This window comes from Pygocentrus nattereri, chromosome 13, assembly GCF_015220715.1.
Source record: "Pygocentrus nattereri isolate fPygNat1 chromosome 13, fPygNat1.pri, whole genome shotgun sequence".
Taxonomy (NCBI): Eukaryota; Metazoa; Chordata; class Actinopteri; order Characiformes; family Serrasalmidae; genus Pygocentrus; species Pygocentrus nattereri.
Window position 1 is genome coordinate 27301696 of NC_051223.1, and position 26840 is coordinate 27328535.

Below are 26840 nucleotides of genomic sequence, written 5' to 3' on the forward strand. Positions count from 1 at the left end.
GCACCCACAGCTCCGCCTCTAACACCATGCCTCACCTCTATCTGTTCTCACAGCACAGAAATCAATAGCAGCATAGAGGAGTGCCCTGTAGAGGATTTCAGTAACAAAGCTTAGACACACAACTGTATCAAGATTTCAAGGACAAAGTCAAAATAGCACAGCGTTTCATTTTGCCTACCCTGCAGAGTAACAGTCACACATCATGACTCCAGTGTTAAAGTTCTACTACAACAGCTGTAAAAGCTCCAACTTCTCTGCCATTGAGCTTGCTATTATGCTTGCAGTGGTAAAGAGACTAACAAAGTGTAAAATGTACTTAACCTCTAAGACTTCCATCTTCGCTCAGAAAAAGGCAGCTGCTATGGCTCCATCTAAGATGTTAATTATTAAAAAATGAGTGGAAACGGAAAGAGTCATAAACAGGCGTAAGTGGTGAGCAGACAGCTCCGCTGAAAGCTCGTCAAGTACAAATGTTAGCCTTTCAGTACCTCTTGACCCAGTTGTGAAATAGCCTCCGGTTCAACAAATCTGAACTTCCGGCAGACCTTTAGAACCAGAAGATAAATGATTTAGCTTTAATTCACTGCTGCTTAACTTACACAAATCAGAATTCAAATTTTCACTATGATCATACACTGTTGAGCTGTTTTTAACATAGACCAAAGGATCATCACTAGCCTATCACTATATAAAATCCAGACATTGCATATCTTGTACATACATCCTTAGTATACATTTATTATCCTACCCAAACTGCTACATGAAAATATATAACTTATACGACAACTGAGAAGTGCCATCAGAATCTCACTGAGAGATTTTGCAGCAATATTAACATCTTGGTTGTTTTCTGAGGTGGGGGGTTGCAATAAAATTGTAGAAACTTGTGATTATCTGAGCCTTACATAATACTTTAAGCTGGTCAGAATGCAGCTAAGTTAGTTTCTGATCAATCAAGGAAGAAACAAGCTGGAAATTAAAGAGGAATAAGAACATAAAAGATGAGCACCATACTCCTGCTGTCACATGTATTCAGGAGAAATTAGGAAAAGAAACTGAAGCGTTCTAAAGCAAATCACATCACAACAACATCCAGTAACACTGTGATTCTGGACTAGGTCTGAAAAACACCAAAAATATTTACTAATATTAATCATTTTCTTATTGTTAAAAAATAAATAAATAAATAAATAAAATACTGGGATAATACATTAAAATATCCACAACATATGTTGCACAAATTACGCATGCTTACAATAACAGAAAGCACTTGCATGATTTACGTATTTAATGCAGAAATAATGCCGTGACAAGACAAAATTACAAGTCCTTGAAAACGGCTGAAACTCCTGAAGCATCTGATTGAGTCAACCTGTATCACTTATTGTCATCTCTGCTTCTTTATGATTTGTTGGTTTAACTGTGCCCCAGTCTGAACTGAACTGAATCAGGCAATTATCTGTAAACAGTGCCAAAATATCAAAAGGATTCTGGGAGCAGATTAAATGTACTGTGTCATGTTGATGATGGTCAATTACTATCACAAAAATAAAAGAATGAAGTGCTGTAAAACCACAAACAATTTTATGGTGGCTGTGGTGGAGGTATGTGTGAAAGAGGGCACTAACGTCTGCAGCATGGAGGTGATGAAAGGTGATGAAAAAGCAACATCAATACAAGACACATTTTTTCCGTTATGGAATTTCATATTTTCAAGCAGCCTCTCTGATTTGCCAAAAAAAGTGACTTATTTTTAAGCCAGTGGTCTAAATCCATAAGTCACAAATTAAATGTCCACTATATTGAGAAGCTGAATGTTTATAGATCAGTGAAGGATTGTAAGAAGGAAAAGCAGAAGTGCTGTGGGGAACAGACCATTCGAGAAGACTGTGGGAACAGTCAGCACACCAAGTCCACAAAAACACACTCATTCTCAAAGTGATAGTAGTGCAGCAACTCACCTGTTTTTTATCTTGCAGCTCCATGGCAGCCCCTGCCTCTCACCATGCTCTGTGAGGAGGCGTGGCGCTGGTTGACAGGTGCGTCCCACGTCCTGACGCAGGCCGAGACCGAGGATGGCAAGTGCGTCCCCTGGCCCCCAGACACTAATCCTTTGAGTACTGCCAGTGTGAGGCGAGCCTCAATACCTAGACTCAGAGCGACATGCAAGTGTATGCAAGCTGCTGAAAGTGACGGTCAATGCAAACAGACTGATTCCTCTTCCAGTACAGTTCTGGATGATTAGTCTCGATGACTCATAAACCTGTAGAACAAAAATGAAAAGAATGGAATGACAGCAGTTTAACATCACTGTATGTAGCAGCCTACGCAATATCAAAACTGTACAATTCATAACCTAGGTAAAGCTACTAAATATTAGCATAGCCAAGCCCTCTGTAGGACTGGAACCAAACTGAGGCAATATAATTGTTCCTCACTCAGAGGGCATACTCTGATCATATTTGTAAATATCCTTTCAGATTCTTTACAACCAAGAGGAGCGAACAATAACTGACCCCAAATACCCAGTAATACAGATGTGCACACATGCTCTTCTTAAGCTCCATCTGGGACCAGCTTAGGTTCACCTTAGATGATGGGGAACTGAGGGCCAGAGTCAATGCCAATGTGGGTAATCAGGAGTGACAGGAAAAGTCCTGGTGGGCCAGTGGTGATCTGCACCAATTACTGTGAGCTGCTATATAAACTCACCCACATAAGCACAAAAATGTGCAGACAAACTAAATGTCACATCCCAGTGTGCAACCCCATTTCCAAAAAATTGGAAAGCTATGCAAAAAGTAAATAAAGCCAGAACACACTGACATGCAACACATTTAAACCATATATTTAAATAAAAATAGTACAAAGACAACATATGAAATGTTGAAACAAAGAAATGTTATTGTAAATAATTTTAAAATATGCCATTTTGAATATGATGTCAGCAAGCAGTTTCAAAAAGGTTGGGACAGGGGCATATTTACCAGTGTGTTGCATCATCTCTACTATTAACAACACTCTGTAAGCATTCAGAAACTGAGGAGAACAATTACTGTAGTTTTGAAAGAGAAATGTTCTCTCTTTCTGGCATGACATAGGATTTCAGCTGCTTTCAGCTTGGGTCTCCTTTGTTATACTTCTCGTTTCATTATTATTCATGTTTTAATGAGTGATAGGTCTGGACTGCAGGCAGGCCAGTTTAGCACCTGGACTCTTACTATAGAGTCATGTCATAATATGTGCCGAGTGTGCTTTGGCATTGTTGTGCTGAAAGAAGTAAGGCAGCATGGATGGCAGCATATGTTGCTCTAAAATCTGTATATCTGTATGTATATATATATATATATATATATATAGAGAGAGAGAGAGAGAGAGATTGTTCAGCAATAATAGTGCATGTCAAATGTGCAAGCCTCCCATACCATAATGGATACTAGCTTTTGAACTGTGCACTGATAACATGCCAGATGGTTCCTCTCTGTTCAGCCCGGAGGATGCAGTGTCAATTGTTTCCAAAAAGAATTTCAAAATTTGATTCATCAGACAACAGGATACTTCCACATCACCTCAGCTCATGTTAAACGAACCTGGGCCCAGAGAAGACGGCAGCATTTCTGGATACTGTTTAAATATGATGTCTTTTTTTGTATGGAAACGATTTTAACTTTAATTTGTGGATGTAGCAATGCCACACTATTCACAGTGAACAGTTTTTGAATTGCTCGACCCATGCACTGATTTCCACTAAAGAACTGCATCTGTGAAAGGTGAAGGCTAGCAGAGCCTTCCTCTGAGACCTGTTAAGCCAACCCCTGCGTCTTTTCGAACTGCCACTCATGCAACATCATCGGACAGCTGAACATGCTGGGAAGAAAGCACCAACCGCCAGATGTGTCACGTCAGCTAACTGACTAGCATGGCTGTAGCATCACCAGGGATCGAACTGGCGAACTCCTGATGACCGAGTCAGCGCTTAGATGGTTTCTGTTTCTAATGCAGTGCCACCTGAGGGCCCAAAGATCAAGTCCAGCCAGTATTTGTTTTTGGCCTTGTCCCTTGCATACAGAGATTTCTCCAGATTCTCTAATCTTTTAACAACTCATATATAATAATAATAATAATAATAATAATAATAAACAATAATAGTAATAATAAGAAGAAGAAGACGAAGACTATGTACCACAGATTATTAAATTCCCAAGTTCTTTGCTATCTTACTTGAAAAACATTATTCTTGAATTTTTGCACTATTTGCACGCACAGTCTTTAAGAAAGAACCTCTCCTATTTTTAATGCTGGAAGCATCTTTTTATCCCCAATCATGTTACTGACCTGTTGCCAACTGACCTAATTAGTCAAGTTGTTCTGCCAGTGATTTTTTAAGCATTACACAAATTTACCAATTTTTTTTTTGTTGCCCCTGTACCAAGTATTTAGAAACATATCGCTGGCAGTAATTTCAAAATGGGCATATATTTATATAAAAAAATACAGTTTCAACATTTAGCATATTTTCTTTGTGTTATTTTCAATTAAATATAGGGTTTAAATGATTTGCATATAATTGCATTATGCACAGGCAGTACTCTATGGAGTTATTTATATTTTTTTACATTACTGACTGCAGTTTTCAAACATGAACCATGAAAAACAAGAATGGAGAAAAGAAAAACACTTAAGGAACATATAAGGTGGGCAGTGAAAATTGCAGAATCCTGAGAATACCTTACTTGTAGTATATTGATTGTCATGGTAATATTACATTTAAGATTAAAGCTTTCACCAGTTTTCATTTCATCACTAAAAAGCCAACTTGGCTCTCAGTGTAGCATTTACATATTAAAATAAAAACAAGTAGATCTTGGTCTGAATAATGTAACTCTCAGTCTGAAATCAACTCCCACTCCAGCCCCGAGAATACAGCGCAGTTTGGGGTTTTCTAGTCCTGTCTCAGTGAGTTTTTGTACAATGCACCGTCACACATTAAATAACTCTTAGTGATATTGTTTAACATCTCAATAATTCAATTTTATAAAATTTGGAACTCCACTTCAGGCACTGACATTCCAACAGGTGAACTATACTGAGGAGGTTGGGATGAACCATTATAATATAAAAACATTACTTTCATTACAGCACAGGGCCATTGGACGTTGACAAGCAAGTGCTGTGAGATCCACTGCACTGCAGGGTTGGTCACAAATCTCAGATTTCCTCTTGCAGATCTTTATTTATTATCATTTTGAAACGCACTGTCCCAGACTAATCCTTAAGATTAAGCGCTCTCCACAGATTCACCTGCCTCGCGTAGCTGGTGAAAGCTTAATCTCTCAGACACTCACGACTAGACGGGCTTCCAGGTGTCTTAGAGGGTCAAACTACAAGTTACAGCTCGCCTTAAAACACACACACACACCTTGCGTGGCTCCAACAGCCCGTACACATCTAGCTTAGCCCACTACAAAAGGCAGCTTCTAAAAAGGAGAAGCGCTTGAGAAATATCACATGAACAGAGTCACCTTTGTAGCTACCAAGCTAGTAAAAAACAAACACACGGACACTTGCTGATTAGAACCTACATCGAATATTCCAGACATGTAGCCAGTTAGCTAACCTAACTATGTCTGTACGGTATGTGTGTGCACGGGTGGATAGACGGTCGCCAAAAGCACCGACAACCAAGACAATGATTAATATGTCACGAAACTGAGGTCCGCTTCTTTATCGAATTTTCTAGTTCCACCTTAAACGGTGCAGCAGTAGTTTAACATTCTGGCGTCTGCAGCGCTATAATAACTGCTGCACCACTTAAGGTGGAACGAGAGAATTCGGACAAGAACCTGGCGAACAGGAAAGCCTCGTTAAGACGTTGAAGATTAGAAGCCAGTCATTGAATCCTTGCGAAGACAGACACACAATTTGCTCCTAAAACACAGCTTATGTTCGAGGCGTAGACCCACAGAAAAACAAAACTGCCCTCCGCATTTCTTGTCGGGTCGTATCTGAATAGCTTACTCTGTGTCAAGCTAGCTACTAGCTACTTCCCAGCTGGAGGGCTTCACTAACTGATGCCGCGTTGGCGTCATAGAATCAGAAAAACGAACAAACAAACTGCTTTATTCAGATAATGTTTAGTTTAACTTACGGAAAGGACTCATCACATCATTAATGAATGGTGTTATCATCTATCAGCAGACGCAATCCCGCTGAACTGACGCTAGCTCTCTGTCTGTCTCAACCGCCCTAGCTTCCCATGTTAGATGACGGCCATGTTAGTAAGAATGACCCACTCGCGTACGAATCGATTCGCTTAAAACGGTTCTTTTCTATGAATCAGTCGAACCGATTCGGACGTCCTAATCTTTCGAAGAGTAACTTTAATCACAATATTAAATACAGTCGTACCATAGTGTATCAGCTGTGCATCACTGTTCTTTGTGCTTTGCGTCAATGTGTATGCTGGTCATTACCGTTCTTATGTTTATGTCCGTATATGTAGACCTATGTTTACCTTTTGTCATAAAACAACCCACCTGATGTACAGTCAACCCATAGTTCATAAAATCGTAAGAACAACTTTAAATTCCCTTACATTTTACATTCAAATCTCTGTGAACGCTAAACTACTTCTTTTTTCTCTGCCATGTGCTTGTGTTCTGTGCACTGCCACCTCTCTGAGAGACTGATCAGACTTCTGTAGGCACATCATCCGCTGACCTGACGAAAATTAATCTTACAGCCAAACATTTGAACGAACCGACTCAGTGAATTGTATCGAACTATTCGTTGCTTCCATGCTAGTTTTTAAAGGGTGTGTCTTGGAGCGTAATAGGTCAGCACCTTGAAGGGGCGGGCATTGAAGGCCCTCCTCTCACCTGATTGGTCCTGATAACGGCGGCTGAGCTCAGGTACGGAGGGTCGCTGATAGACACGATGTTCAGTTTCGTTCGGTTGCCTACGTCATAGTTTATCCACAAGACGAGCGTTTATTCAGCAACATTCATCTCTATCTCATTTCTATAGACTTAATCCTCACCTCTGCATTTCGGGTTCACTCGTATGGATAAGCCTATCGTTATCAACGCATTCAACACAAACCACGAATGCAAATCACAGACGACAGATCGAAAACTCGAAGTTTTTATTGAAAGGACTTGATGATGACTTTAAGAAACATGTTTAAGACACATATTGATATAGTTTTATAAAATTTCGAACATTTTACCTGGGCTGTACATTTACATTCATGAATTCATTTCTTTAAAATAGAGGTATGGAGTATTTAAGCTCAAAAATAGATACAGGTTAGATATACACAACTATTTTAGGTGCAATACAATCTCAGTACATAGCAAAGTTAATTTTGTAAAAAAAATATATAATAATAATAATAATAATAATAATAATAATAATGATATAGAGTGTATCATCGGATGAAAGAAATAATTCAAGGACTCAAACGGTTCCTAAACACAAAAACAAATGACACCATTTTCACAAAGACTTGTGCACAATACCTCTTATGTCTGCTATAGTTTGCCCTTATAGCAAAGTTCTCATACTTCTTTTTTCGTACACATTTAGTAATCACCAGTCTTCATAACTTCAACAGTATTGATGCAGGTACTGATCCATCATTCAGTGAACATTAGATTAGGCAGAGTGCTGAAGCAGAGGATGGATCTGTACACGTGAGTGTGGTGTTACATAGGGGTTCCTGCTCGGCTGGATACCGAGCGACTGACAGGTGGGCTCACCAACACATCCATTATTACAGCAATGACGTGGCACATCTCCCTTGCCTGGATGGGTTGGAATACAAAATTTTAGCAATACTTAGCTTAACATTTGTGTCATCCAGTGTTTTGTGAAGATGGAGGACTAGACAAAAAGCATGTACTCTTTGTACCTGTTTCAGAAAAATGGTGATGGTTTTAGCTTGAGATGGATCACCAAAGTTGATTTCCAATGCTGGCACTTTTTCTTTTTTCGGACGAAGAGAGCGCAAGGACTGCACCTCCTGCAGTGGGATTGTTATGGATGCCATCTGTACAATAAAAACAGTCAGTAGTGGCTTTGTTAACGGACAATAAGAAAAGGAGGTTATATTAGTAATATTAAGGAGGTTAATATTACTGAGGTGTGTGTTTATGGCACAGAGTTGTATGCATAAGTGCATATAAATGCATACGTGCATATCTTTATTATTTTTGTTACCCTGTAGGTGGCTGTAGCACTGTTTTAAAACATTTCATTCACAGTGAGAGAAAGCGAGGCTAAAGTACAGCCTCCTCATGGAAGGGTTAGTCGTAATGTCTATGAGTAAACAATGAAAGTCCATGCTTTGGAACTTTTTATTCACAGATTCACCAGAAACATGCTATGTCGTGCAAATATAAAACAGGTTGCTTGTATAAAAACCCACTAATGTCAAATATTTTTGTACTTTTATTAGTAATTTGTTAGGTTGTGAATTTGTAACTGAATCTAATTGCAATACAATAACCTGTTCATAGCAATTCTACCTGTGTTTGAGGGTGAATGATGCTGATAGTCTCATAGTTGATGGCCACAACACAGGGAGACGGGCAACTGTGATGGCTGACTTTCTGAGCTGTGAATATGCTGGAGCCAAACAGGGGCAGTGAACTTACACTCTCTGAAAGAAAGAAAGCAAAAATATATAAGTAATTTCATGTCAACTCACCTCAGTCACATCATGGATTTCCATTAAAAAATACAAATAAAAGCTTCAATTTAGTTTATGCAACCATGCAACATTTTACAGCCGTGATGCAATTAGGTTATAGTCATGAATTAGTAAAGGCTGATTTATTTTAAATCTAAATAATGAGTTTAACTGCTTACAGAATGTCTGCACTGGGAGAACTATTAGCTTCGTATAAATACAGCACAACTAATAATACCTTTTTATGTCAGTTTGTGCATTTTTTCATCTTCGATATTTAATTTTTCAGTTAGTTTTTTAAAAGTTATTTTTGTAAACATTATATAGTATGTATATAGTGAATATATTTTCCTATTTCTTGTTCTATGCACAGATCTTCTATGCACAGATCTTCTTCACAGTAAGTTCCCCTGAGTTCTCCTGACTCAGTAATGCTCCTTCTTTTAATGTTTACCAAAATTTTACATAATACTGCACTGATGGTGACAGTGAGCTACATAAATTCTTAGAAATAAATCTGCTAATGCAAAGCCTTAGAAGAGCAATGTCATAGAAAATTCACTGATGGACCAGACACAGATCATGGTGTTCTGAGGACCCTGGGCACAAAAGCCAGGTACTGTTTGAACACTACAAACTGGCTGAAATACAGTCCACTATTGTAGTAGGTAGCAATATTAAATGCAGCTAATGAGATTGTCAAACCTTTTTGAAGCTTCTTTACAATGTAACGTTTGGGTACAATGTCAATAGACTATATCAGTTAAAGAATTCTTTCCTGGGACCCTCCGTCCAAACCAAGAAAAAGTTAGGAACGTTTATTTATAAGAGTCTACCTAAACTCAAGTAAAGACAAGAGCGTTGCCATTACAACATGGTACTCACTGAGGAAGCGCACTTTGGCTTGAAGGGGTTTGAGAGATGTGGTGACAGACAGCTGTGCCAGTGTAGCACTGTACAGTTCACTGTGACTGATTCCACTCAGCCTGGGAAAATAATCCTTCACCACTTGCCTAAATTGATTGAAAACATCAGGTAACAAGAGACACAATATTGTTTTGAGACAAAATAGTGACCATTTTAAGAACTGCAAGAGTTTGTGAACATATTCATTGTGCAAACTCTATCATCTTCATCACATACGTAGTAGGCAGTTGCGTTAAGCCCAGAGCAAGGTGCTGAAGAGCAGCCAATTCTGCCACCTGCTGCTGGTCTGAGGAAGCATTACCAGGCAGGAGGAGTTTTCCAGCCAGATAATCAGCCAGAGCCTAAAACACACATACAAGCTTAGTGTCCACTCTGTCTATATAACAACAACAAAAAGATTGCACAAACACAAAGATCTGCAGATCTGCAGCAGAACATAATATAACATTAACCAGAGAGTCAAATAATCCAACCGTGACAAGTATAGCTAAATGTGAAGGTACCAGCTGGTAATGAAACTCCACATAAAGGTCGTTTTCAAAGTGCAGGGGGTGCTGCCAGAGAAGCCGATGGAAGGAGAGGACGATTGAGTTGTCATCCAGCAGGAAGTCAAAGAGATACTCGTCTGGGTGAATGGGACGAATTTCTCCATCTAAGAAAGAGGAGGAGAGGTGGAGTGAACATTTTCACACTGAGAATTGTAATGTTGGTAATATTTTAGTATTTGTGTATTTTTACACTGTGGAACAGACATTAAGAACAGACAGAAATGGCAGAAGTCGTGTGGTATATATGGCATAATTGCCTACACAGCTACTGGACAGATGAGCTTAGACTGTGGTGTATATGTGTGTGTGTGTGTGTATGTGTTTTAAAACATTTTAAGGACATAAATGTCTCAAATTTTTGAGAAAAAGAGATGTACAACCCAAGTGCTTATTCTACAAATGTTACGTTTAATTTTTTAAAACAATTTATTTTTGATTACTGAGGTTAAGGTTAGAGTTACCTTTAGAGCTAAGCTTAAAAATTTGGTCCCACTTTGTATTGAGTGTCTCTAATAACTGTGTAGTTACCTATGAACAACAGATGCAACAGCAATCTAACTACTAATGATTTAGTCACTATTACAGATGGATTACAGAAGTATGCACTATGTAATTACATGTGTATGAACTTCATGTAATTACACAAGTGTATCTTAGTAGTTGTAACAGCCTATTTTTTTTTCATGTAATTACACAAGGGTATTAACATAAATGTAATTACATTTGTAATCAGACAGGAACAGCGCTTTTTCTTAAGATGTTGTTTTTTGCTAGCAGTAAAAGGAAGCATGTAATAACTTACATTAAGGCATTACTTACAATGTATCTGCTTGCTTTTCTAACATTTAGCTAGCATTTATGTTGCTAGCGCTGTCACACTGGAACAAGTTTCAGCTTTAAATCTTTTTGAATGTGACAGGACAGCAGACGTCCACTTATCTTAACACGTAACTTTTATAACATTAATTACATCTGTTGCATTTCCCCAAAGCAGTGTCTGTATTACCACCCCATTATTACACAGTACCTACATGATAACTACACAGGAACTGTTCACTTGTTTTAAAGTGTAACTTTAACACTGCACTACACAAAGTTCCTGTGTAGAAGATACAGTTGTGTAATCACACAAGGCAAAACTTTTATATGTTTTTTAAACTAGCTATCTAGTAATTTTTTTTACTGAATCAGTGTTTGTTCACCCCCCCACCCTTAAAAAAACCCTGACGTTCTAAAACAAGGGTGTGTTGTTGTGTTGGAGAGAGAGAGAGAGAGAGAGAGAGAGAGAGAAAGTGAGAGAAAGAGAGAGAGAGAGAGAGAGGTTGGGAAGTTTGCTTACCCTGTCTCCGGGTGGCATGGATGCAAAATTCTTGGACCTCTGCTGGATTAATCACACCCATCTCTGTGCAAACGTCTGACACTACCTCCTGCGCCACCTGAATGAGCACATACACACACCCACACACAAAACTGAACTTGTTTCACCTGTGTATCATCACTGCTTTGACTGGGGCCTATTAGTGAGTTCAGGAGATAGTCTGAAAGATCTTTCAAGCATATTCTTACATTGAAACTGCGAACTTTGCATGGAAACTCAACTCCATCCGGCAGCAGGATAGGTAGACGCCGGGAATTACGTCCAGCCTGAGTGGAGAATTTAAATTAGAATAATAAAAAAAATACATTTACATCAGTCACCCTTTCCTTTGCTTTACAGTGAATTACTATGTGAATAACATTATATTATGGTATTAGAACTTACCAAAATAGCTTCCATCTCCACATGAGAAGGAATATGTCTGCGTCCTCCATAAGTAAGTGAGCGTTTGAGATTATCTTCACAAGCACGAGACAGCTCTAAACACACACACCCACACAAAAGTCAGCACTCTAAATTAACGTATGTGTATCATTTTGTCTGGCAACAATCCTATATCTGTTTTATATAAGGGCTATAGTATATATTCAAATGATTCAGCAACTGTCAGTGGCCTTGAATTTGAATATTTCAATCAGCAGAAGAACATCCACTAGAGGGGGATGCAAAAAGATGCTACCAACAGCTAATCTTGAGAATATTTTAGAATAAAAAACTTTGGCTCAGGTATGGTGTCTGCTTAAGTTTCAATATCAGTATGGATTGTGGAAAAGAATAAGTGATATCATGCCATCTTTACAACCAGTCGATAGTCGATTCAAACATTTCTCATACAAATGAAACTTTACAGCTGTTGTTATCAAGCACAAAATACTTTTAGTATGATATATTAGGCTGATGATCTAAATACCCTTAAATATGAAAAACATCTGTTTCATCAAATATCGCTCAAATAAACCTCATGAGTGGAAATGCTGAAAACCTCTTAAATATACTGAATCATGCTGTTTGAGGTAAGTACCTTGATATGGGTGATTGGGATCCCGAGTGCAGCTCTGTAGGTGGCGTGTTGCATAAGGAAGTAATGTGTTGGAACAAGGGAAGAAACCAGTGACCAAGTTCAGCAGGCGCCAGCCACGAGTACAGCTCTCTCTGCACAGAGTCAGTACACGAGTGTCTCATGTGCTTCACAGACCTATACCAAGCAATTAGAATGCTGATTTTCAAAGACACATCTTGTACATAATGCATGCACATTTACTCACCTGGCTGGATTGTTGGAGGTCTGCTTTATGATCTGACAGTAGATCTCATCTCTAAGAAACTCCTTTTCTTTTCCAAGCTGCATGAGCATATTTCACAATCAACAGAAAGAGAAAAAGCTGTAAGCGACTGTTATCAACAATGAGTGTGAAGAATTTATATTATATGTCATAATATTTTGGGAAAACCCTTTTTTGGTTTATGTAGATGTCAATAAACATAAACGTTGTGCTGGCACTTTGACTTAACCATGAAATAAATGCTTGCCTGTAGTAAACAGTACTGTGCGTCAGTCAGATGAAATCCTTTTTTCTCTAGTCAAAATGCCATTAAATATTTAAAGTTCATTTTTTAGCAGCAGGAAAACAAACATACATTTGAAAATTATACAAAAGCTTCAACAACAAAATATAACAATTTTTTTAGGACCATTTGCCTTTCATACAGCTTCCATATTTTTTGGGAGAGTCACTCTTTTAGTTTTTCCTTCTCACAATCAAAGTAATCCAAGTTACAAATTTAGACTCCTTAGTCCATCAAACCTCACACCACATCTCACATGTCCAGTTTCAGTGTTCTAGTGCAAATTTTCTTTTCTATTTTTTCTATTTCTTTTTCTCAGAAATGGCTTCTTGAGCACATCATTTTAGAGCCATAGAATTGTGCTCTCACAATAGATGGATGAACAGAAACACCTTCTTCAGATCTGAAGCAAGAGTGGAGCTTCATTTTCTCCTCTCACACAGATGAAAGATTTAAGTAGTATTTATTCTGATGGTGATAGTTTTGGTCGTCTAACAGGTCTTGATCAGGTCTTTTAATAATTTCATCAACTCCAGCCTAGGAAGCTTCTACTTTTTCATTTATTTTCATCTGACATTCCTCTTCCTTATACAAGTGGAATGTCTTCTATCTAATATCCTTAGAAATATCTCCTTTTGCCATTTTAAATGTACAAGAGAAAAACATTTGCTAGGGTCTCTTTGAAGGGGAACATAATGTCAGTGACACCTTTAGAAACAGCTTTTGTTTAAGATTAAAAGGACGAAATAGTTAACGTGACGGTACATAAAAGTATAGTGGACAAAAATAAAGAGTGGACAAATTTGTATGGATTTGTAAATATTAGTTTGTGTATTTTTAAAAATATATGTTTTCTGTCTTTTCTGTAACACTGACAGTGACACTGACTGACAGTGCATTCAGAGGTGTCATTGAATTGCTTTTACCTGTAGAATGTAGTTCACACATTTTCCCTCAGTCTGGTCTTTTTTCATGGGCCTGTCAGTCATAAACTGCATTATATCTGCAGAGAAAGACAAAGTAAAAAAAGAGGTGTGATATATTTTAAGGAACCCTTGAAATTCAAAGACAAAATGACAACCTCTGGAGCTATTTAAAAACATTTATTTTTCTGCAAATGTTAATGCACACTAATCGTATGTGGGTCAGAAATGGAAAGTAAAACCCTGACATGACAGCAAAAGATCTATAGGAAGGTTATGCTGGAATGATGATGGAGCTAAACATTGCAGAGGTAGATGGAAGAATGAATTCCACCAAATATCTGGAAGTAATTGCGATACAGTCAGTCAAAATTATAAGCTGAAGATTTTAGATTTTTTAAAAAGAATAGATGGACTCCTACCTGGCTACAAAAATTGTTAGCAAGCTGTGATATCTGCCATAAGCATTGGCTTAGTAGAGTGCCAAAACTTTTGCACATGCCACAATTGCTATTTGTATTTTTTCTATTTTATACGTTTTTGATTAATATCTTACTCCAACAATTTTTACTGCTTTATACTTTAAAAACTGGCAACACATGTAATTTAGTTGGAGCTGCTCAAACCTTTACATACAATTGAATGTGTGTACATGTGTGTGCATAATTCACTCACTTGTGAAACTCTGAGCACCCAGAACATTGAGTTCATTGTCTGAATAGAGGATGAGAGACTCTTTGATGGGCTCCTGCAAAAACAAGATCACAGTCAACAAAATGTACCAAGGTGCAATACAGTTTTATGGTTTAATACAGTTTCAGATTTATGAAGGTTATACACACTGCAGTGTACTGCACCATCTCTTCAAGGCTTTTTACTCCATTGGGTTGACCTCTGCACAACACAACAGAATGTGCACACTATTATATTTTCAAAATATTAATATCAATATTTATTGTTCAACAATACTGCCTATGAAATTAGGCACTGGCATTGCATTTACACTGTAATATTCAGAAAAAAATTCACTGTAACGTTCATGTAACACATTAGTAAATCATGAAGAGAGAGTAGCTGAAGGCAGTAACCTTAGAATAGCTTCTCTGAAGTACTTCATGGCAAATTCAGTCATGTGGTGGTGCTGGAGGTCTAACTCTGAGCTCTGGATTGACCCCTCCTCCACACTGCGCTCGATGGTCCCTGAGCCCATAGGCTTGTTGACCTGAGATGAGCGACCAGTAGGGGGCGCTGGTGAGCTACCAGAGACCCTCATGCTTTTTCTCCTCTCAAGCTGGCGCTCCATGTAGGTACTGTGGTAGTCTGGTGGTGCAGAAGGCTGAGTGATGTCTACAGGAAAGAGACCAGAGCGTCCTCCTGCTGAGCCGAACCTCCACCCTGCAGAGAAAACAGCCCAATTAAACACAGTGTGGAGCATGCAATTCAGTACGATTCAGTGCCATACAAATCAATTCTCACTCTCTTTATCAACAATAATGATTTGCTGAAGTGGCCATGACATTCAGCTAAATGATAAGCAGTTGTCAACAAAACCTTTGTTAGGTAGGGATATTTTAGCTAATGTTGCCACGTACATACAAAAAGAGATTACCTTTTCTTTTTCTGGAGAACAGAGAACAATAGTAACTCACCTTCTTGGAGCCCATCCATAAGTAGCAGTTTGATGATATCGCCTCTCTGGAGACTAAGCAGGCTCTTGTCATCTGTCACATAACTCTTCAGAGCAACAACATATTCTGAGCCCTGGAGAGATATATAATAAACTATGATCCACTGCTGAACCTTTAAAAGTCATTAAACAATCTGCTAGACATACTTTACCTTTACCATACTCTACCTTTTTATCCAGTAAAAAAATAATAAAATTTAGTTTTAGCAGTAAAGTTATAATGAATTACACCCCCACAAAGATGTTTTATTTAATATTTGTATCCTGGGAACAAGAAGACGTTTTCAAGACCCAGTACAGTATTTTCCTTCATAATCAAAACCTTAATCTGGTGGATACTGCCATCTTATTAAAATCATTTTCTTTATATATCTGTGATCAAGTTTACACTTTTTTAAATGACTGAAAACTCTGATTCAAAACATTTGATCAGTTACTCCTATCACTAAGTAGTTCTGTGAGTGTGGTATGACAGTATAATAAACATAGAATAAAGGTATAAAACAAGTACCTTAGTGAGTTCAGCAAGGAAAAGGTGCACAACAGCAGTAATCTGAGCAGCTTGTTGGGAGTGTAGCTGTAATTCCTCATTTTTCAGACAGATCAGAACTGTCCCAGCACCCTGCTGCTCCACAGACAACAGCTCTGCATACCTGCACAAACAAAAGAGATGCCACAGCTCAGAACAATGCAACTACTAAACAAGAAGTACTAATCTATAATACTAGTACAGAGGAAAAATATGGTTTACTCAGTCCTAAAGACCTGAACTGGCTACCTGTAGCTACGCAGCAGTTTTAGGTGTTTTGGGTTGATGCCTGATGCTTTGGCCACTTTCAGCAGTCTGATGCCACGATGAGAAACACCAAGAATCTGAGCGTCACCTCCATTTCCACCCTGAAATAGAAGACATGTGTATGTGCATGAGCGTACACTCATATCAGAAAAGAATAAACAGCTCAGAGACCACCGTTCATTTAATTTCCTATCGAAAAGGCCATTTACTTTTGTGTGTCAGCAAAGCAGTAGAAACAAATATTTGACAGAAAAATATTCAGACGTCTCAACTAAATACAATGACATTTTTCAGTGTTTGGTGTGTCCACTCTTTACCTTAATTACAGCTTACTTTCTTTTCAGTAGATTTTCAGTTTTTCAAAGAAATTGGCAGGGATATTTTTCCATGCCTCCAAAGTTCAGTCTTAAAAGATGGTTCTGTTTCTCATAATTCAAGTGATCACAAACACATTCAGTGAAGTTGACTTCTGGACTCTAGGGTGGTCTGTTCATTGTTCTGAGAACACTATCAGGTTTCTTTTTCTGAGTAACGGCTTTTTGACAGCTACGCATGGTGGACAGAAACACTAGTGAATTTTTCAGACCTGAAGATCTGAAGTTGATTTTCTCCGCTCTCAAAGATGAAAGCTTTAAGCACCATTTATGATAGTTTAGGTGGTCTACAAGGTATTTTGCCATTGTTAATAGACCCATTTTATCTATTTATTTAAACAAATAACTACAGATTTGAAAACATATTTAAGTAATGTGCTTCGCAGGCACTGTAATATCTTCTCAACATACTGAACGCAGACCATGCAGCATAGAGGACATTAGATCTGAGCAAACCTGTATAGTTTTGTATGACTTGCACCCATATGTGGAATAGAAAGGACTTATTTACTTTCACAGGGAAGAGGCGTGTGAAATAATTTTCCCAATTGTCTCTTGCTGCCATGACAACCCTCTTCTTCATAGCATCATCCTGCACAGCACTGATGCTCGTTCCAATGTGAAAACTTGCTGTTGATGACCAGAAAAGCAATCAACTAGAGAACAGGGCTTAGATGATTATAGCAATATGTGCCTCAATAGCAATTTAATAAAATTCCTACCCAGCAGATCTTTCATTTTGCGTCGCTCTTCACGTGAAATTCTCACACAGGAATCTGAGTAGGTGTCTCTCATAATCTATAGTTCATAAAAAACTAATTAGAATATTTCCCCCTGCAGTGGAATCTAGAAAAAAAAGTTAATATATTTTCCCTCTCAGAGTTAATCTTTGATTAACATACCTTTGACGTAAATGTCACAAGTATTTCACTGATATAATGATTTTGTATTTAGTTCATAATTATACTGTCAAAAAATATAAAGAAGGAAACTACTTTTATTACTTGCCTGCTCACACAGTAAATTAAGAATGTAGGGGTGATTGAATTTCTCTCTGGGGTAAAACAACTGACGAGAAGAAAACACAGATTCAGTGAAGGATAAAGCATATGCAAGATTACAACAGGGACAAACACCAAAGCGTGCTGCTGGAGACGGCGAGGCCTCTCTCCACTTACCTCTTTGCGCAGGAAAAGCTTGCCGGGCATTAGTGGATAGGAGAAGTAGACACTGGCAGAAAACTTGTGCAGCTGAGATTGAACACTCTCCCCATTGGCCATTCTCTGAAGATCATCTGAAAAGATGAGATTTGCTTTTAAAAGCAAACTTTAGACTTTCGTTATTACTCAGGACTTTACTTTATTATGTTTAGTTACATCTATTTTTATTTTGTTTTATTTAGCTATTAAATTTATTTTCTATATTTTCACTTTATTTTGTTATTTCATTTATTTTTTCCTTTTTTCCTCATTTGTCTTTTATTGTTTTAACATACCGAATATTTTTTCCCATTTTAAAAAACTACTTTTTACTCCTTCTCCTTACATTTTATTTCCCTGAAGCACTTTGAGATACAATTTCTGTAGGAATGTTGCTAAATAATATTAGCTTTATTTTTTTTTCAGGTATGAAATGATTTTATAATGATTTTTATAAATACAAATGTTTTTTTTGTTGATAGCTTGCTGAAATCATATTTTGGCTTCTTTTTTTGTACTTTTTGTCCATAACTGGACTACTTCTTAAACCGGTTCATAATAGAACCACACCATGAACTCATTGTATGTACTGACACTCACTCCGTCCAGGTGCAGGCATCGTGGGTGGCTCAGGGATGTCAATGGGCAGAGTTGGGGAGGGGCCTGGAGGAGGTCTAGGTGGGGCTGGGGGTGCCTGAGAGCTAAAGAGGCCTGCTAGAGAGCGCTGCCTCTGCTGCATGCTGCTAGAGATGGAGCGAGTAGAACGTTTTTCAGGTGGGGGTGCAGGGGGCACTTTTTGGGGTGGTGGAGGAGGGGTCCACTGTTTCTGTTGCAAATGAAGACAAGAGAACACCTGAGTATTTGGAACAGTAACTGTACTTAAGGATCATGGACAACAATTCATATTTGTCTGCTTTGGAGAATCTGCTGAAAAACTATTATAATTTAAACTGAAAGCTCTAGACATGTAAAAGAAGACATCCAATCACTGCATGTTTACATGAAAGTACTAAGCATGATTATTATGTTGGGCATTTTACCTTCTGCTGGGTGACCGGCCCTTTAGCTCTCAGAATGGCCAGCGCTTCCTCTTTAGGGTCGTTCTTTTTTTGAAAATGCTTGGCAGGAACCCTGAAACGTTCAAAGTTCACACCATCGACATTACCTAACGCTAAGTTACCTCGTTCAAATCTGGCATGCCTGTCAAGTGATAAGAGCAATACAGCCTTGTTCTGGGTAATTAATTGCAGCGTATAGCAGAGAATGAAGTGGTTAATGACTGCCCTTACCTGACAGGCTCGAAGGCCTTGGGCTCTGGAGGAGGCCGGCTTTGGTACTTTTTGATGATTTCTCGGATGTTACTGCTGGGCTCTGTTTTACTTGGCGAGGCTGGAGGAGATTCCCTCTCCGGTGTTGGTGATTCTGCTCGTCTAGGCGGTTCTGGAAGTGGCTTCACTTCTGGAAACAGTAAAGAAGATTATTTTCAAAGACTAAAAGTCTTTTATTTAAGATTGGCGTTGTATTTTTGAGAAAATCCAGAAATGACAAAGACACATTTGGTGTCCAATGTTTTTTTCTTTAGTTTGGCACTAGAGTTATGAAGGTAATGCAGCTGACAAGTCATGGAAGCATGTTATCAAGCACATATTTGCCAGATCACATATTTGCCTTTCATCTCAAATAGATGTTTTTTGACACAGTAGGGCAGAGTGTTGTAGAAAGGGACAAAGATATGTTGTATTGCTGAAAACAGTTGCAGATTTAAAATCTTAGTCTGTGTGATTTAGGTATGCAGTTTGGAGCCTCATGGTTCCAGCAAAACTGAGGAAGCAAACTCTGGACACCAGATATTGTGAGAGGGGACAAGTATTTAGACATTTTTGTTTTTGTTATTTAATATACTTCCAGTGCATATATCCCCTTCAAATTTACACTAATAATGTCTTTTGACAAAAGGTGTATAGATAAAGATATAAAACTGATAGAGGAAAAAGTATTCAGACACAATCAATGAAAAAAATATTACTTGCTGTATATATAGCTGTTGTTGGCAATTGCAGCTTTAGGAGCAATATTGTGGTTCAGTTTTGGCCCATTCCTTATTGCAAACCATCTTCAATTCCCAAAGATTACAAGAGTCTCAGATGGAGTCTCCTGATGGATGGTGGATCCCCCACACAAGTTCAGTAGGATTCAAGTCAGGAGATTGGCTAGGCCATGCAAGCACCTTTACTTTCTGTTTAGAAACCAGTCATAGAGTTATTTTGGCTACATCATTCTCCTAGACGACAATGAGATTAGATGGGAAGACAAAGGAGCAAAAGAGCTCAGTAATCTCACATGTGCGTATTTTTAACTTTTAGTAGAAATCTCTACAATATCACACATTGTGCTCAGATTTGCTAAAGATACTATCACTCTTTTATATCTGCAATCTCCTTTTTGTCTAGTGTTATTTTTCCTAAGGAATTTCAGGAGAATCACCACTGAGTCTCCCGAACTACAGAGAAACATTTAAGAGATTAGACTTTCCTCTAGAGAATGTCCATCCTCTTCCCTTTTACAGTCCTTTACCCTCCCCTCTTTACTTCTTTTTCATTAGTCTAAAAGTGTTGTGAAATTTTCCATGGTGCACAGGTCCATGGAACATGGACATTAGTTCATTTGCAAATTATCTAACCAGTTGTACTCTTAGATAATTCATTTTATGTAACCTTTATATATATATTTTTAAACATATTTTTGTTTATCCACATGAATGCATACTCTTTCATTCATATTTATAAGAACAAAGTCAAAAGACATTATCTGTGTAAATCTGATGTGGATCAGCTACATCTGGGGTAAGAGAAAGATTGCATATACTTGATTTTTAGATAACTTATTCCTATAACATCATATGTATCAAGATGACTAAAAAAAGATTTCCACTTCTAATAATTCTGAGATAAGGGACGTTAACCTTCAGTCTTCACTGTGGGGCTGGACTGTGTTTGTGGTGGAGAGGCATAGATCAGTGGCTTAGCAACCTTCGGTGCAGGCTTTGGACGAGTGTCCTGAGTTCCTGTGTTACAAAAAACAGATTTTCATACATCATATATTGGAGTATAATATATATAGTCTTATCAAATATTTAAATCCTTACGTTTTTGACCTAACCACTAATAAGTGGTTGAAAGCAACAGAAGATACTCTTAGACTGGCATCAGTACTTAATAGTTCTCATAGTTTACTGTTTTGAGAGCTCTGACCAGATTTACAGAATTACACAGACTCAACTAAGAAAAACTCTCACCGATGTTCTGGAAAAAGGCTCTTTTCTCCTGGAAGGATTCTGGCTTATTAGAGCTGGTAGAGTTAACTTCTCTCGCAGGCTATACAAACAAGGCAAGAAAGTCAAACCAAAGAATATATGTGTAAAATCATATTGTGCATGCAGGGTGATGTGCTGGCTGGAATACCTCTGGAATGTTTTGCTGCACAGGAGGCTTAGTAGTTGGAACTGCAGGGGAATAGTTGGGAGAAGGTTCTACTGGAGGAATGGGTGGCTGTGGATGCGGAGGCTGTGGGCGCTGCAGTTGTGGACGTTGCTCTGCCACCTGCTGCTGCTGCGCCTGCTGCCGCTGTTTCTGTAGCTGCTCTATTTGCTGCTGTTGGGAGAGAGTCATAGCCTGCAGTGTCACCTGCTGAGCCTGCAAGAGAAAAGATACATCTACTGTTTATACAGTCACATCTTTGAGTACACATAATAGTAAACTGTGTCCTATTTTAAAAATTCTCACCATAAGCAAAGCTTGCTGATTGATGAAAGCTTGTTGTTGCTCAGCCAGCTGCTGCGGGTTGACAGCTGGGGGGGTTGCAGGCACAGGAGTTTGGGGCATGGCACCTGGCATCATCATAGCTGTGGAAAAGAAAACGAGCAATGGTAAAGCTGAGGGTTACATTATTTAAGAGTATTTGTGAGTTATGGTTTGGAAAAGAGCTCTTACCTGGCATGGGTTGCATCATAGGCATGGGAGCAGCAGCACCCATCATGTTTGGCATCATTGGTGCGGCACCATAGCCTGGCATGGCTGGATTCAAGGGCATTCCTGGTGAATATTAAATATGTTTTTCATATGCTTTGACATATTATTTATTAGCAATTTAAAAGATTCTGATTCTGACTGAAACCAGAATGCAGCATTTGTAAAGTCTTACAGAAGCAACAGATACATTCCATGCTATTGTGAATATACAAGACCAGTCGAAATGTTTTATATTATTGGTGTTATTCCTTTCACTCACCCATAGAATAACCTGGCATTGCCATTGGAACACCTATAAAACAGAGGACAGACACTTAGTGTTCAGGAATGCCCCCCTGTTAGTCATTCTATAGTGTACAGGTCTGAGTCAATTAATTACATTCTAAAGTGCTTTAAATGTAGTTTTATGGCCAGGCTAGAATGAATTTTAATGATTATACCTGCTCCAGTGAACATGCTAGGCTGCATCCCTCCTCCTCCTCTCATTCTGCGGTTCAGCATGGCCATACGTTCAAAGTCCTAAAGGCATACAAAAACTCAATGTCATAGCATGTAAAACCAACAGGAATTTGAGTGCTACTTAACATAGAAAACATAGCTGTTGAAGGATTAGGGTCAAATTGCTTACAAAAAAGGAAGAAGACAGCACTAACTGAGTAAGTGATCTGAATAAAGAAGACTTAATTCATTGAACTGCACTGACCGGAGGACCATGATCCAACACAGGATCAAAAAGATCATCCACATAGGCATCCATCTGGGGACCTCGGGATCCTGACGAGAAGAATATTGTTAATGAAGAATCAGTGTGGTTCACAGAGAAAAGAGCATTTTTTTCCTTCTTCTTTCCTCAGACTTTAAAGGTGAATTCCACAGATTTTTCAAAATGCCAGCATAATTCAGCCCTTAAGATGCAAACAAAGTAATTCTGAATGTTTTCAAGTGGCTCATTCTAGAGAAACTTAATCAGATTTCTTTACATTGATAGGTGATAGGAACCCAGAGTCGCAATATCTACAGTACAAATATCTCCTATCCTAAGCGACCTTTGTATCTATGTGTCTCCTGATTTTTTATATGTATTGGTGATGAGGACAAACTAGTGTTAAAGCTGAAAACATAAGCTTTTTAGGCAACTTTTTTGCACCAACCTGCCATATGCAAATTAAAAACAAAACAACAACAACAAAAAAAAACATTTTAACCCTTTTGTTGCCATATGGCGGCTAAAGCAGAGAGGTAATTTCAAGTTCCACAGTGGTTATGGCTGTGTTTTGAGCTGCATTTCTGGGTTGTGGGATGTTAGAGCTGGTTTCTCTCACTCCAGCTAGTGACGGCAGGTTCCTCTGAGTGATCTGCTGTGTGAATCATGTTGCTATTTTTAACCCTTTGTTTATCATATGAAGGCTAAAAGCAGAGATGTAATATAACAATAGTGTGTGGGTTTGGATGATTTTGGAGCTGGATTGCTGGCTGATGGATGGTCAAAGATGGATGAATTCACTCTGGATGGTGAGGGCAGAGTCTGATGAGTGACCTGATGTGTGAATCATGTCACTGTTTTAACACTTTGCTGGAATATGAGGACCAAAAAGTAGAGCTATAATAATAGCATTTTAGGTGATATTCTGAGCCAAATTACTCACTGATGCTGATGTCATAGCTTGATGACTTCATGCTTGCTATTTAGGGGTGAGTCTGCTGAATGTCCTGATATGTGGCTCATGTTAGCACCTTAAACCATTTTGAAGTTATGAAGGCTAAACACCTGCTTTGAAACCTTATTTCAAAACTACTGTGAAACAATGTCTCAGGTATCACGCAGCATATTCATTACCACTTAATAACCATGTAATTACCATGTAATAACCTCATGTGAGACAGCTTTAAGATTAACAATAAACTCTGGTTATTATGACCACAACTGTGAAGAATTCTGACTCAGTAAGTCTCTCTAAAATAGAACACTTCACATCAAACTTCATTGACGTCTCACATGTTCACTTACACAGAAATATTAAGGGAAGATCATTTAATTCCTACCAGCGGTCATCAATCCTCCTCCTGAAGATCTACTGTCTTTCAGAGTTTACTTAAAGCCTGCAACCAACATGCTGCCCCCACTAACACAATGCTTATGCTTCTGATCCAGCCAATCAAGGATGTCTGCAGAAGTTAATCAGCTGGAGCAGGTGTGGAGACAAACATTATCATAGTCATATTATTCATATTTTTACCTACCCTGAGATCTGCTAGGTGGACCAAAAGTGTCCCATTGAGCTCCTTCAAAAGGAGGGAGGCCAGGGGCCTGCATGGGCGGAGCAGGAGGGATGAAGTCATCCATCTCTGGGGGCATTGCCCTAATTGTGGAGACAAAAATGCAACTTAAAGTGCATCTGTATTCAAAAATTAGATTTTCTGATTTTCCTATTTGCTCTCAAAGCAATACATAACAAAGCTACATAATTTACACATACTCCAGTCTTTTACTGTGCTCAGTAAGGTGTACATCTGTACTCAACACACCTGTACCCCATGTCACTGAACAGATAATCAGGATTGGCAGGTGGCTGGCCCAAGGCAACATCAGCCTCCACTCCAGCCAACAGATCCATCACATAGTCAGAGCCATTCAGGTCAGTCCAGCCCTCTCCAGCCAGCAGAGACACTGACCAGCCCCGATCAGCCTCAGGAACACCCCTGAGGATAAAGCATAATGCATCACCAAGGTTTCATCCTTTTTATGTCTATATCGCTCTCACAGTAACTTCAGTTTTGCTGTGATACATAGTATCATCATAGTAAGACTAGTCATAGTAAGACTAATTATGAGTGACACACATACAGTCATGTGCAAACATTTGAACACCCCCATTATTATATATGGCGGTGTCTGCATATTTAGTACACAATTTAAATAATCAATTAAGAAATAAGTGCACATTAAAATGTGCAGAAGTGTGTTCTGTGTAGAAGATGTTTTAACTTATTGTCACTTAGAAAATCAGCAAAACATGTAGAACTTCTGAATGTATTTATATGGGTATTTTTATCATCAAAGTCTGAAAATACCAGTGCTTTTAGACATAAAACTTACTAAAAAACCTAATACAGTTCTCCCCATTTTATATTATTTCAGTTAATTTTAAGGGATAATAAGTGTTCAGACAGAAAGACATCAAGTATTCAATGTAACACATGAAGAACCTACAGGGTTTGTAAAGAAAAATGTCCTAACTGCACTTACCTGAAGCTCAGGAGCCAGGAAGCCAGCTGTTCTCCTGTGGTCCAGGATTCCACCTCTGCTGTTAGTGTCTCCTCTGTGAAAATGCAGATTGTAGAAATAATTCTTGAAATAATGGCAGAATCTCTACACCTGTTTAAGATCTAAGCATGCATTTCAGAGGCAAGAGCAAGGTCTGATATAATACCCTCACTCTACAAGGTATCACTAGTCTACATGTCATTCAACTGAGATTCACTTTACATGCTTTCCATACAATATAACACAGTCTATTCTAACCATTGAAGGTGTTGACATCCACAACCATCTTCCCTTTCCTCTGATTGGCAGTCCATTCTAGTTGAGTGGGTGAATGATGTCTGCAGGCAGGCGCAGGCAGCTGGAGAGATGTGAGCAGCTTATGCTGACACAGAGAGCGGTATTCTCCCGGACCTCGATCTGACACATACCTAACAAATACAGGAGCCACTTCAGTAAATAGACACATGGGTGATGGTGATATAATAAAAAAAGAATTAAACTGCACTGCTGCAATGTCCCTTAAGCTCACCATCATGTAAAATAACCTTCAGTGTTGGTCACAACAGAAGTTGTTTTAATCCCAATCTGTCTCAAAATATGTCCCTTGTTATTTTTGTGTTAACATGTATATATTTTATATGTTGTATACTTTATACTCATGTACTTTAGTAGCATTTTATACCTATATAAAAAGACCTCATAGCACATGCATAACCATTGAAACCATCTATCTATCACTAATTTGAGGTCATCAAAGAATTGATATATGGTGTTCTTAAATAGGCCCCTGCCTTGTAAAGTCCATAACTTGATAGTTTATAGTCACTTCAGTATAAGGACCCTTATGTCAATACAATGTTATTTATCTTAAGTCATCTTGTAAATACTGACATAAGCTGTCCATAAATATTCAAGTACTGCCTTTTTAATGTTATTTATTGCTTAAAGTCCCTTTGTAGAAAGCCTTCAAATAAAACATAATTTGTATTTCTGTCTGAAGATACATACTAATAATGTCAAATTGCAAAGTAAACTCATTTTCCATTCTAAACTCACTTGTGTGTATTTTATTTATATATTTGTAATTTCTACTGCACTAGCATAATGACCCACATCAGCCTGGAAAGCTGTAAATCAACAACTTAAAGTACAATACAGGTCTACTCTTTCTTTCATAATATAGATTGAAGGACATACTTAAGAAGAGGTTTGTCCAAAGTAGGGGAGGGGGTGAAGGCACTGAGGCAGCAGGCCAGAAGCAGCCAGCCTCTGACTGAGTCCTCCTCACCCTCCAGACCCCAAGTGCAATAGGCTAGCTGGGCCAGAATCTCATCCCTGAGTGTAGGTCTCGTCTGGCCTTTCTCCACTATGTAGTTCCCCAACATCTGCTCCTGCCAACCAGTCAGTTCTGAGTCTCCACAGAAACGCAAGATCTGGAAAGGAAGAAAGGCAGTGAC

At 38.5% G+C, this 26840-nt stretch overlaps 2 protein-coding genes across 5 annotated transcripts in view; both read right to left on the reverse strand.

The window, feature by feature from the left end:
• The window catches only part of tmem94 (transmembrane protein 94), a 32555-nt gene extending 26277 nt beyond the window's left edge, over window positions 1–6278 (reverse strand). For all 4 annotated transcript variants that reach the window (XR_005131339.1, XM_037544288.1, XM_017703355.2 and 1 more), the window contains exons 1-2: window positions 6149–6278; window positions 1962–2263 (exon numbers count right to left, since the gene is read on the reverse strand). Coding sequence is in view for 3 of the 4 variants with exons in the window: in XM_037544288.1 (XP_037400185.1) it covers window positions 1962–1985 (24 nt within the window). In the remaining variant the exon portion in view is untranslated. The remainder of the gene's footprint in view (window positions 1–1961; window positions 2264–6148) is intronic.
• Window positions 6279–7125: 847 nt separating this feature from the next.
• Window positions 7126–26840, reverse strand: part of myo15b (myosin XVB) — a 34790-nt gene continuing 15075 nt past the window's right edge. Inside the window, exons 28-65 of the mRNA XM_037543972.1 lie at window positions 26581–26816; window positions 25642–25811; window positions 25366–25438; window positions 24645–24818; window positions 24360–24478; window positions 22822–22892; window positions 22559–22637; window positions 22378–22410; window positions 22080–22181; window positions 21873–21991; window positions 21552–21782; window positions 21386–21464; window positions 21053–21154; window positions 19380–19548; window positions 19131–19221; window positions 18691–18916; window positions 18070–18185; window positions 17900–17959; window positions 17614–17689; window positions 17403–17521; window positions 16500–16618; window positions 16233–16374; window positions 15684–15795; window positions 15123–15429; window positions 14877–14928; window positions 14710–14782; window positions 14038–14114; window positions 12811–12887; window positions 12567–12697; window positions 11930–12024; window positions 11734–11811; window positions 11507–11603; window positions 10123–10271; window positions 9836–9960; window positions 9578–9705; window positions 8529–8662; window positions 7913–8050; window positions 7126–7805 (exon numbers count right to left, since the gene is read on the reverse strand). Coding sequence (XP_037399869.1) covers window positions 7707–7805; window positions 7913–8050; window positions 8529–8662; window positions 9578–9705; window positions 9836–9960; window positions 10123–10271; window positions 11507–11603; window positions 11734–11811; window positions 11930–12024; window positions 12567–12697; window positions 12811–12887; window positions 14038–14114; window positions 14710–14782; window positions 14877–14928; window positions 15123–15429; window positions 15684–15795; window positions 16233–16374; window positions 16500–16618; window positions 17403–17521; window positions 17614–17689; window positions 17900–17959; window positions 18070–18185; window positions 18691–18916; window positions 19131–19221; window positions 19380–19548; window positions 21053–21154; window positions 21386–21464; window positions 21552–21782; window positions 21873–21991; window positions 22080–22181; window positions 22378–22410; window positions 22559–22637; window positions 22822–22892; window positions 24360–24478; window positions 24645–24818; window positions 25366–25438; window positions 25642–25811; window positions 26581–26816 — 4578 coding nt within the window. The 3' untranslated portion in view covers window positions 7126–7706. The remainder of the gene's footprint in view (window positions 7806–7912; window positions 8051–8528; window positions 8663–9577; window positions 9706–9835; window positions 9961–10122; window positions 10272–11506; window positions 11604–11733; window positions 11812–11929; window positions 12025–12566; window positions 12698–12810; window positions 12888–14037; window positions 14115–14709; window positions 14783–14876; window positions 14929–15122; window positions 15430–15683; window positions 15796–16232; window positions 16375–16499; window positions 16619–17402; window positions 17522–17613; window positions 17690–17899; window positions 17960–18069; window positions 18186–18690; window positions 18917–19130; window positions 19222–19379; window positions 19549–21052; window positions 21155–21385; window positions 21465–21551; window positions 21783–21872; window positions 21992–22079; window positions 22182–22377; window positions 22411–22558; window positions 22638–22821; window positions 22893–24359; window positions 24479–24644; window positions 24819–25365; window positions 25439–25641; window positions 25812–26580; window positions 26817–26840) is intronic.